This window comes from Zonotrichia albicollis, chromosome 1 (assembly GCF_047830755.1).
Source record: "Zonotrichia albicollis isolate bZonAlb1 chromosome 1, bZonAlb1.hap1, whole genome shotgun sequence".
Lineage (NCBI taxonomy): Eukaryota > Metazoa > Chordata > Aves > Passeriformes > Passerellidae > Zonotrichia > Zonotrichia albicollis.
This window is the reverse complement of record NC_133819.1, coordinates 34,059,975-34,071,061: the sequence shown is the minus strand read 5'-3', so window position 1 is coordinate 34,071,061 and position 11,087 is coordinate 34,059,975. Positions and strand designations below refer to the sequence as shown.

The following is an 11,087-nucleotide window of genomic DNA, read 5'->3' as shown; positions in this document are numbered from 1 at the left end:
AACCCTATTTTTGGTGGATAGCGCTCATCTGCCGTTCTACCCCTCCCCGACCTCTGCAGCGCTCCCTGCTCCCGGGGTTGCCGGGGGAATGGTACCAAGCGCTGGCCCCGCAGCTCCTATTTTATCGGACTGGTTCTTCTGTCTGCTAAAAAACAAAGTAAAAGAGGGGGAAAGGCTTGCAAAGCTCGAATGTTGTTCGGCTCTCCCCTTGGAAGCTGTTTACAATTGTTATTTCCGGGGGGGGACGGAGTGTGAGTGTCCAAAAAGGGCCATTGCTTTCATGTCCATGAAGAAATCTCGTTTATAAAGAGTGGTATAATCTGGCTTTAATGATTTAAAGATCGTGACTTTGGATGGGGTTTTTAAAAGCTGTAATAAACAATATTTTTTATTGGAAAAAATATGTCCTGGCACGCCCGTGTCTCTTCCCTGCTCTCCATCCGCTATAGGGAAACGCAGCTATGCACTCCCTCTCCTAGAGACAAAAAGTCTCCGGTGTGGCAGTAAACCAGAGGCTTCTGAGCAATTTAGTACAAAGTAGATACAGAGGTGTCAACAAGTCTTTGTTCTGTCCAGCATTTATTTTCATGCTTGTTGAACTGTAACTATTAGAAACTGCACGGTGAAATTCGTCTTAAGCAACATTTTAACCTTTTTTTTTTAAACAAGCACGACAGCAATATGGGTGAGAGGTTGTTAAAACGTGTCGTTGTTATCGATTTAGTGTTGTTATTTTTGTTGCTATTAAGTTTTATTCCGACATGGTAACAAATTATGGCAGTGTATTTTTGGGCTATTTTAAAACAGAATGAAATAAATAATGTCGGTTTTGGAAGAAACCACTATCCAGCTCCGTGCCCGTGTTTGTGGTTTTTTTCTAATTTAGGGTTACAGAAATCCAAGCAAAAGCAATTATGCTACCTTCTTCCGAAATACTTTCTGGATAGGAAACGGGTGGGCGACTTTGCGAAAGAAATACTCTTTAAGAAGGAAGAGTGACCAGTGTGGAGGACACATACAAATGCAAAGATCGGGGATGGAGAAAGAAACCCGACAAATGAAATTATTACTGAAAAAATAAAATTTAAAAATAATAAAGAGAAGACACAGCAAGGAGAAGGCAGTGAGAGAACTGAAGGCTGAAGTACAAAGGAAGGGAAATCGCCTTTGCTCCAATTTACAGACTGGTGATTGTCTGAAGGAGTTGTGCTCCCTGTCACCTCTAATCTCTTCCCTTGGCGGCTTGTTAGCGTTTGGCACGGGGTCTTTGCTCGCGGAGCATTGTACATTCGATATTCAAAAACCCGCTTTACATATACATCACTTGCTAATTTCGTCAGTGTGTGCACATTTCAGCGACTGATAATAGGACATTGTTATTTAAAGGACAAATAATAGCTCTGACCCATAAAGAGGCAGGAGCTCGTATTTTTCCCCTGCCAGTTCCAGTCTGACTCTTAAAAATAAAATTTGGAATGAAAGAGGAATTGAAACGCTGGATTTCTGCTCATAACGAAGGACGAGACAAGGGAGGGTAAAGAATGCAATTAAACCACGAAAGTAATGTACAGAATGACAGGTTTTCTTTATGGTAAAGCATTGTTATTTTCCATAGAGACAACAGGATAATACTGCCGAGTTGCAAACCGGAAACCTTTTGGGGTTTGTTTTTGTTATTTGCCTGTTGTTTTTATTTTCTGAACACTGAGGGATTACATCTTTGCTTTCTTCATGCGCACAAGCCGTTTCGTTATCAAGATAGTGTTTCTTTCAAGTATTTCAGATTTTCCTTCTCCGCCTCATAGATTTGTGCATAAGGTTTGTTGTGATCCGCAGAACCCCCAGCCCTTGGGAAGAAGTCTATCCATGGAAAAGAAAGTCCCAGCACATTTCTGTATGTGGCTGGCTGGACCATATTTCATTCGAGTTGATTTTCTTCCTCCTTCGTGCCTAAATTCCCTCTCAGAGATAAATCATTAGTAATACTTTCTTTCTTCTTTCTTTTATTTTTATTTTTCCCCCCTTGGAATGTAAATCCTTTTAAGACTGAGCTATTTTTAGTCTCTTTTCTTCTTTTTTTTTTTTTCCTTTTTTTTCGGGTTTTTCTGTGGGTGTCCGCGGCTGAGGAGAGAACACGATTAAATAAACATGGGCTGTAGGTACATTAACTCGAAGAGAAGTCCGGGAAAGGGATGAGTGTTTCATAACCCTGAGACAAAGGTTTATCTCGTTAAAGGTACTTCTTCCCTCTGGTCCATGGAAACTGAGGTGGCTTTGCTCAGCACAGAGGGCGTGAAAGTGAGAAAGGAGTCAGTCCTGGTTGTGGCCGAGCAGGTAAAGTCTGATCCGGAGGGTCTCTGCGCCAGCCCGTTGGACTGGCCGCTGTGGCATGCCAGGCAGGAGCAGGGGCTGCCCCCTGCGCTGCTGAGTCCATGAGTCGGGGCAGGGTAGAGAGAGGGATGTCTGAAGGCGCACAGCAGTTCAGGTCTCGGGTACGGGTGGGACAGGACCCTGAAGGTGTCCAGAGGCCTCAGGGGGGTACTGAAAGGGGTGGCGGCAGAGGCCGATGTGGCGCCGATGCCCATGTGGGAGTAGTAGGGCAGGGGCAGGTGGGACGGGAATGGGTACGGCAGGTTCCCGGTGGCTGCGGCGTGGCTCATCATGTACGTGTAAAACGCCGGGTCGGCCGGGTGGGGCCAGGTCATGGCCAGGCGCTGCCGCTTGTCCTTCATCCTGCGGTTCTGGAACCAAACCTGCGGACAGAGGAGAGGCGAGAGCCGTCACCCGCCGCCGCTCTCCGCCGGGCCGCCGGCCCCGCTCCCAGGGCGGTGCGGCCGACGTGGGTCTGCCGGAGAGCCGAGACCGGCGCCAGCCTTCCCTCCTAGAAGGACTTGTCATCACGTACAGAGGGATCAGTTAAGCCCCTATAAAAATCTACAGGGAGACCCAGAGGAGCAGCCCTTTCAGGGCGCTTGTTTTCCTCTTTGCTTGTTAGGGCTTGTCCTGCTCACCCCCCGTCCCTGGGTTCCGGCCAGCCGGGCGGCTCTGCCTCATTGCTGCCCTTTCGCATCCACAACTACCTGGGATCGTTGCTATGGGGTTTATTTTCATGTGCAAATGTTTTGGAAAAGGCAAAGCAAAGCGAGATCGAAACAAGATCTGCTGCTGGCTTTCTCTTCCCTCCCCCAAGAACAGAGCGAGATTTAGACTGAACCGAAGGAAGGATTAAAAATAATCTGCTAGGGAGAGGGCAGATTAGCGGCGCTGGCCGGGATGGCTCCGGGAGCCGTGTCCCATCTCCGGCATTGTTGCAGGGTGCGGGCAGGGCCAGGAAAGGGGCGGGAGGCGGGGGGAGCTGAGAGGGAGGGTTATGCTGGCGAAGTGCTTTCCCGAGTTTTGCAAGGAAGTTTGGCCATACAGATTTATATCGTGCTAATTGGAAACATGTCCGAGCTGCGTGTACCTTGATGGTGGTTTCTGGCAGATTTAGAGCAGCCGCCAGCTCACATCTCCGGGGCCTGGACACGTAATTCTCCCGGTAAAACTCCTTCTCCAGCCGGGCGATCTGCTCGCGGGTGAAGGCGGTGCGGTAGCGGCGCATCTGGTCGCTGGCGCTGCAGGCCAGCGAGCCCTGGGAGCCACCGCTGCCTCCGCTGCCCTTGGGGTGATCCCCCCCGCCGCTGGGGCTGCCGGCCAGCGCCTCGGAGCACGGCCCTGCGGGGGGAGCCCGGAGCAAAGACACACGCTCGGAGGCGGGCGGGCGGGCACGCAGGGATGCTCGCCGTCCGCCTCCCCAGCGAATCCACCTCGGCCCCCCATCCCACCCCATTTCGCGTTTCCCTGCCTGGCCCGGTGTACTGTGGGCATTGGGCTACTGACATCCGAGAAGGACCGGGGAGGAGGGCAGCGAGAAAGGGAATGAAACACCGCCTGAGGGCTTGAGAGGGGCTTATTCACTCTGGCTGGGAGGTTACCTGTCCCCCGCCCTCGCCGACACACACCTCCCGCAATGGCGGTGTCTGCTCGCTGAGCTTCACACCCGCTGCCCGCACCGGGAAACCAGAGCGCCGCAGCAACCCCGGATCCCGAATGCCCGGAAAAGGCAGGTGTGCCCGCCATCCGTACGGCACCGCTCCCCTGCTCCTGCCTCCAGGCCAGCAGGGACCCAGGAGTGGAGCAGCCAGCAGCCAGGGACTGTTCCCTCTGAGGGGAAGGTGAGGCCTTAGGGATCTCCGCTCAGCCTCCAAAGAACAGGATAGGATGTTTTCAACGAGCCTCTAAGGGATGAGGGAGGACAGACAGCGCTCTCTATGCTTCCCGGCTTCTTGAAGTGATTGAGGAACGGGGAGGGGGGAGAAGTGGGTTGTTGTCAGGGTAGGGACGTCTTTGCCGGGCTGGGAAGGTGGGAATAGGGAGTGGGGAGTGGGGGCAGGGGGAAAAGGGGCCTGTCCGCTGCCTTTGCTTTCAAATGCAACTCTCCCTCATTGTGCCCGAGACCAAAGGCAATTAATTCATTGGGACCATTTCCGAGCTGGCGCCACCGAGACATAGAAGTGACAAGGTAATTTGGACGTCTTTTTTTTTTTCTTTTTTTCTTTTTTTTAACTCAACGTGCAAACAAGGCCCTCACTACCGCACTTGGGGCTGGCATGAGTCGGCGAGAGATTTTACAGTCTTTATGGGTGCTTCCGCACTCGCCCGGGCACATTTCACCCTGCAAAACCACAAACAGCTCTTGGCCAGAAAACCCGTTTGATCTTACCCCCCCCACACACATACAAAAAAAAAAAAAAAAACCCGCCGGTGTGGAGGATCGTAAGGGATTTCCTGAAGTATGCACTGTCTAGGCGATGGGGAAGAATAAAAATAAAATAGAGCAGATTGAAGAGGAGAGCGCGTGGTTGTCCCGGCCAAAAAGATCCTACGGGACAAGCCGCAGACCTGACGCATCCACGGTGGGAAGCCTGGCTCCCCTCCAGGGACGCGGGGGCTGCCCGGTGTCGTGTCCTCTGACTCCCAAACAAGTCTCCCGGTGGCAGGGAGGTGAGCAGTGGGTCAGGAAAGAGATCACACACGCGCAGACACACACACACCCGATTTCTTTGCCCCTCGCTCAGCTGGCCAGGGGAAAATCCCCTCCGGCAGCCCCCCCCGCCCCACCAGTGCTGCCACCCAGCCCCGGAGCGGACGTGGGGCCGGAGGCTTGGGAAGGAGTTGGGTACCTTTGCTGTGCTGGTACTCGGCGCTCCCCGTGGCGCAGTCCGGGGTGCAGCTCACCTCGATTTCCTCATAGAAATCCGACTCGGTGTCCGAGCTGCTCTGCTGCCCTTTGCTGGAGGGGAGCTCCGGGACGGGGGGCTGCTGTCCGGCCGAAAGCAGTGCTGCCGCCGCCGAGCGGCTCTCCGGCACCGTCCCTGTCCCTGGCAGCACCTCCACCTCCTCTTCGTCTTCTCCTCCACCACCTCCTCCTCCTCCTCTCTCCCGGGACGACAAGGGGCCAGGTCTGGGGCTGATGCAGTTCCGATGGATCATCTTCTCCTGCGGCTCCGCAGCGGGGCTCCCCACTGCTTCGGACAAATTAGGCACCCTCTTGCCAACTAGAGCGCCAAGAGTAGTCCCCTCCAGAAACATCACCATCTCCTTCCTGGTTTCCATTGTGGCTTTGCTTAAGGGAGGGGAGAAAAAAAACCCAGATCTCTTTCCCCCCTCCCTGCTGCTCCCGCCCCAGCCGTGTACAAACCCAGCAACCCTCTCCTGCCAATGCAGAGGAGCCAGCGGTGAGATAGGGTGACCTTGTGATGCGAGCGCTCCACTCTGCTATGCTGCTCTGGGAGGGATCACCATTGCCCTCTTCTTTCTAAGCTGTCATCCTCAATGGTGCAGTCGTCATTACAGTACCACCGGTGACGCCACACATTGATTGCCAGTGGATAAATAGAAACGTCTGCCATTGGGAAGATGAAAGGAAGAGCCGGAGCGAATGGGCTAAATGCGTGATGCGCCAGGTGTAGGAGCCTGACATGGAGAGGGAAGTGTGAAAAAGAGATGCATATGGAGCTGCAAAGATGTTGTAACATGCGGAGAGAGTTCCGCGGGGGGAAGCCTTGCCTGACAATTAAATAGCCCTTTGACTGCTTTAAGCCACAACCTTGATGTAGAATTGAGGCGAAGATCCTTAGCTGCATCCTGGAAGTGAGAAGATACGTACTCAAGCCTCTTCCTTGGATGCATTATTTATTGCTGGCAATCAGCTTCCGCCTAACTGCATATATAAGGCTTCTAAGAAATCCTTTGCAAACTTGAGGATAAAGAAATGCGCTGCTGACATTTGAATGCAAAAATAGCTTTGATTTCTTGCTCTGGGTCAATATCGGTTCCTATCGGTATAATTGTCATTGCTTTCTGTTTACTGAGATTAAAATGTTAGTTTACCATTTGGAAATGCAGTTATATATTTATTGCTTTTTTCATGTGAAAAGATACATCTACTTCACTTGTAACTGTAGTTATTCCATCTATCTGCCATTTATCGTTTGTTCTTATTTTTTTCCTTTGCTTTTCCCATTTTTCCATTATTCTTGCATTTTTATCAGGGTTTTATGTCTCCTTTCCTTTCTTCTTTTTAACTAATTGCTTTGCACAAATTATTATCTATTTTCGTTGCGGGGGGGTAGGGAGGGGATGAAGAAGGTCTGCCAAGAGTAATTCAGGCTCAGAAAAATGCAAGTTATCAAGGCCAGAGCTTATGCTAGCTAGCAGATGTTGTTGAAACAGACATGACAAGGGCAACAATTTGGACAGCACTCGTCTGAAAATAAGGGACCTCGTTCCATAAATACAGTGGCACGTGTAATCTTTTTTTGCCTATTATGATATTTCTAATGAATGCGGTAAGGATCTCATCTTTAGTTAACATTGCCTCACATGTGTAATGTCAAGTCATTTTTTGCCATCTGTCGTAACTAGGTTGTTCTAAATTTTTTTTCTCGGAGTGTTATTGGCTAGTCAGGATACAGAAAACATTCAACCAATTACAATCCCAAACCGGTGAGGAATTTACTGGCATATCTGAGGTGACGTCGCTCCAGTGGGGAACAGGCAGCGCAATAGGAAACATGCTGTGATTTTCCGTCTAGCCCTGCGAGCAGGATGCAGAGAGACAAACAAACAAACAAGCAAACAAGATTCCCGGTCTGCTGGATGCGTGGATTAAGGAGTGCTCCTAGCAATAGGCATACTGTTTTCAGGGTGATAAACTACGAGTTTTTACAGGGCTGTAGACACCATTATCCCTTTATCCCTGTATATACACGCACAAATTTTTCCATGCAAACACATATCATGCACACATAACACACTCTGGACTGAGCTGCTTTCCACCGCATGTTGTGAAGCATGCACTTCTCCAAAGCTTGAAAAATTATGGAAAACTCACTGATAAATTCCTTTTCCCTTTTCTCCCCTGCCAGCCTCTACACCGACGTGTGCCCTGTGAGGACCTGCCGCCCATCCCTGCAGCAGCCGGGCTCGGCTCTGTGGGCTGTGGGAACGTGGAGTCGGGGAAGCAGGACCAGGTCCGGGGGAATGGATGGATGGATGGATGGATGGATGGATGGATGGATGGATGGATGGATGGATGGATAAGGCAGTCCGTCTCCAGTGTTGAGCAGAGCACTGAAGGGCAGCGCTGATCCCTGAGCAGAGCGGTGCGGGCCGGAGCTGTGGGGCAAGGCCAGACAAGGCGAGGCGGGGGTGCTCGGGCAGCGCTCTTCCCGTGTCGCGCTGGTGCCGCTTCCCACGGCTGGTGGCGTCGGTTTTGCGCTTTGTTGGAGTAAGCAACGGATCTGTGTTCGTGTTCTTGGCACCTCTGGGGGGAGTGGGAATGTTCAGCCTCTCCCTGGGCCCACGGCAGCCCCAGCTTCCCGAGGAAGCTCACTTCCAGCCTTCTTCCTAGCTCGGCCAAGCAGCCCTGTGGGAAGAAGCTGGCTGGTATCTGTGGCAGACTGAGAGGATTTCCGCGTCACAACGAGTTTGGTGGTAGTAAGAAGAGGGATATTCATGTCTGTTTCTAAATTAGACAGTAATCAGGAGCTGAATTCTGAGTGCAAGGGAGCTCTCCCAGAGTGGGCGATGGAAACGGTTGTGGGGAAGTTAATGGGAAATCCTCTCTCTGCCAGACCAGAGCCCTGGGGATGATTCCTGTGGATTATGCTGGCCGATCCCCAGGAATTTTATCATCTTCGTTTACGAGTCACCCCTGCCTCCTTCCTCAGCCCATTCTTAATGCGTTCCCACCAAGAAGCCGCCCCTCTTGTACCCCGACCCGGAGGTTTTGTTAAGCCCGAGACGATGGTCATTGCCACGGAAGGCTTGACGCAGCCCCCAGCGGCACAGCCTGTGGAACACCCCCGCACGGAGAGACGGACAGCCCCCACAAATACACATGCTTTAATTTGCCAAGGGTAAACACAGAGAGTTAAAGGCCCGAGTGGAATCTAACAACGGGCGGAAAGGGGGAAAAAAAAAAAAGAGTACTGGAAGTTTTAGGGTCAATTTAGATTGGATTGTTTAAGACTTCTTAAAATGTCTGTTTTTCCATCCCCCAGGAAAAGTAGCGCCGCAAGAGCCCCTGGCACGCCAGCGAGGCGGTGGTGCGGCGGGCTGGAGCGAGGAGCCCCGTCCCGCTCCCTGCCGCCTCACCGGGAATGCGGGGTCCGGCGCACTGCCTTCTGTCTAGTGTTTCTCTCAGATCTGTCATGCTTGATTTGGAAGGAGATTCCTTCATTTGGGATTAATTTCCAGGCAGATTGGAAAGTGTATCCCTATGGTGTGGGTGGGGTTTTTTTCCTCCACGTTCCAGACCGAGATTTAATACCTACCCTCTCTCTCTCGCTAGGTCACATCCAGGATGCCATAAGCATGCTCAAAACTTTTCTAACTTATTTATTTCTCCGAATTTGCAGCTCTCCTTGCTGGTATATGGCCAAGACGGGATCAGGACACCGAATCCCGCTTTATTGCTGTCTGAAATGTAGCCCCGCATACGAAAAACAAACGAAACGCACACACTCCCTTCCCAAAATGAGGAAGTAATAGGGGGACATTAAAACATTGCCAGAGTGATATGCTCATAAATCAGGCATTTTCCTTGAAAGTGCTAAGCCTGCAGAAGAAAAGGCGCATCACACCCTCCTTCCCTGGGGGGTATTTATTTTTCTTAGCTGGTCAACAGGGTGTCAATAACTTTTGACCGATACTGCCCAGTTAGGACTGGGAACCCACTATCATTTTCTCTAAAAAACCCCAGAAATCTTGTCGTCTTTAAAAAAGGAAGAAAGTTTTGACCTACCGGTGAACGATTTAGTGCCGCAAAAAGTGATACCAGCTTCAAATGGGTGACCAAACCAGAAAACCTATTTTTAAATTTTTAATGGGTAGTGTTAACAATAATGGCGTAATTATCACTGTTTTATTAAGGCTATTTTTTACGACATGATTAGAGGTGGAAGCTTTGGAGAGAAGAGAATAATAGGCGCATTATTCTTGTGTGTAAAGACAAGCTGGTACAATGACAGCACGCAACACGTAAGTGGCGTTGAGGAGAGAGAGGACAGAGCCGTGAGTGGGATGTGCCCAGGAAAGCATGTAGTGGTATTTACAGGATCCGATCCAGGACACATTTCTGCCTCCCTGTACCTCTGAATGCCGGATCCCGGCACCTCTGCGGAGGGCATCTCTCTGTTCTGGATGGATTCTTTTGGGGTTTTGTTTTTAACTGTTGGCTGTCTGAAGCATCGCCTCGCTGTCACCGCATGAGGTTCTGGAGATATTTACTTTGTTAGACCAAAACCTAGGGGAAGAGGGAATGGGGAGGGGGTGGAAAGTGCACGATTCCCTCTCATAGGACATTCAGGACAAGTTTGACAATGGAAACTAAATCTGCTGCTTTACTGATGACAGTGAGTAAATCGTGAGGAATTTGGGCTTTCGATTTCAATTCCTATCTCTCCCAGACTCGTCGAGAGCCATAAAACTGCGGCAGTCTTTTACTGATAGGATGAGCAGTAGAAACATGATCTGCGTGGCAAACTCCCTGATTTGAAAACATAAGTGTATTTATGGAGTGAATTTAATTCGGAGGAAGGCACAGGTAAATGAAAATCGACAGTATTTCAGTGCTTCTCGTGACTAGACTTTTTTTTTTTTTTTTCCTAAAGATTTGATTTAACGAGAACTGAGCTAGCAGCCCTCCGTGCTGTGCATTTTAGCTATTTCCCCGCCGCGGGTGACGGCGTCGCCTGAGACCTGGAGCGCCGAAGCATCTCTTACAGAAACATTGAGGAGTTTCAGGGGGTGCTCCTAGTAAGAGCCGGGATGGGGGATGTGGCATTATCAGGAGAAAACCGCAGGAATGCCAGAGGCGAACACACATTCTTTCACCGCATTTAGTATTTTGGTGTCCTGCTTTATTAAAACAAACTGGAGGCCCAGAAGGGGCCGAGAGGAGCAGCGCTGCCTGCCGGGATGCCGCCCCGCAGGCTGCCCGCCCTCCCGTGCCGGGTGCCGGGTACACCCAGCTATTTCTGCCTTTGTCGCCCCCAGGTAGGCGGCAGTGTCCCCTAGGGACGGTCTCCGGGCCCTTCCCTGAAGGAAATGGTGTAAAGGAGGGGCGTTTGCTGTGCACTGAGTCTGCTGTGAGGAAGAAGCTCATGGCCAGAACCAGAGGCACTCTGCGCCCTCCTGCAGCCCTGTCGCTCCCCAGCGTTAGGCCTGGTTCTGCTCCACAGAGGCCAAACTCTGGTAGTTTTACTGTGATGAAGGTGTATTAATACGGAGCCTCATGAACAAATGCAGAGAGGGGCATAGGTGGGGTTCAGAGCATTGGAGACTGATGCCAAGAGGTGGAAGTTCTGCCTAGAGAAAGTGGTTGAAAAAGCCCTAGCTCCTATACTGGATCCTGGGGACCCTTTTCATCCCTGGGGAGGGTGTGAGAAATCTCTAAGGAAAGTTCCTTTGGAGATAAGGGTATCCAAGGGGTACAGGATCTGCTGGAACCTCTCACCACTAGGGAAGTGCCAGGAGAGGAT

At 51.0% G+C, this 11,087-nt stretch overlaps 1 protein-coding gene across 1 annotated transcript; it reads right to left on the bottom strand.

The window, feature by feature from the left end:
* Positions 1-578: 578 nt before the first annotated feature.
* EVX1 (even-skipped homeobox 1) lies at positions 579-6,031 on the bottom strand. Its single transcript, XM_074537805.1, has 3 exons — positions 5,223-6,031; positions 3,464-3,714; positions 579-2,753 (listed from the first exon to the last, which is right to left on the bottom strand). The coding sequence occupies exons 1-3, from the start codon at positions 5,653-5,655 to the stop codon at positions 2,223-2,225; spliced, it is 1,215 nt and encodes a 404-aa protein (XP_074393906.1). The 5' UTR covers positions 5,656-6,031; the 3' UTR covers positions 579-2,222.
* Between the last annotated feature and the right edge of the window lie 5,056 nt (positions 6,032-11,087).

Excerpts from the sequence above, each read along its gene's own strand:
- EVX1 (XM_074537805.1), bottom strand. The coding sequence starts at position 5,655 with ATGGAAACCAGGAAGGAGATGGTGATGTTTCTGGAGGGGACTACTCTT. Across the intron at positions 3,715-5,222 it reads CGAGTACCAGCACAGCAAAG|GGCCGTGCTCCGAGGCGCTG; the intron begins GTACCCAACTCC and ends CTCCCCCCGCAG. Across the intron at positions 2,754-3,463 it reads TGCCAGAAACCACCATCAAG|GTTTGGTTCCAGAACCGCAG; the intron begins GTACACGCAGCT and ends CTCTGTCCGCAG.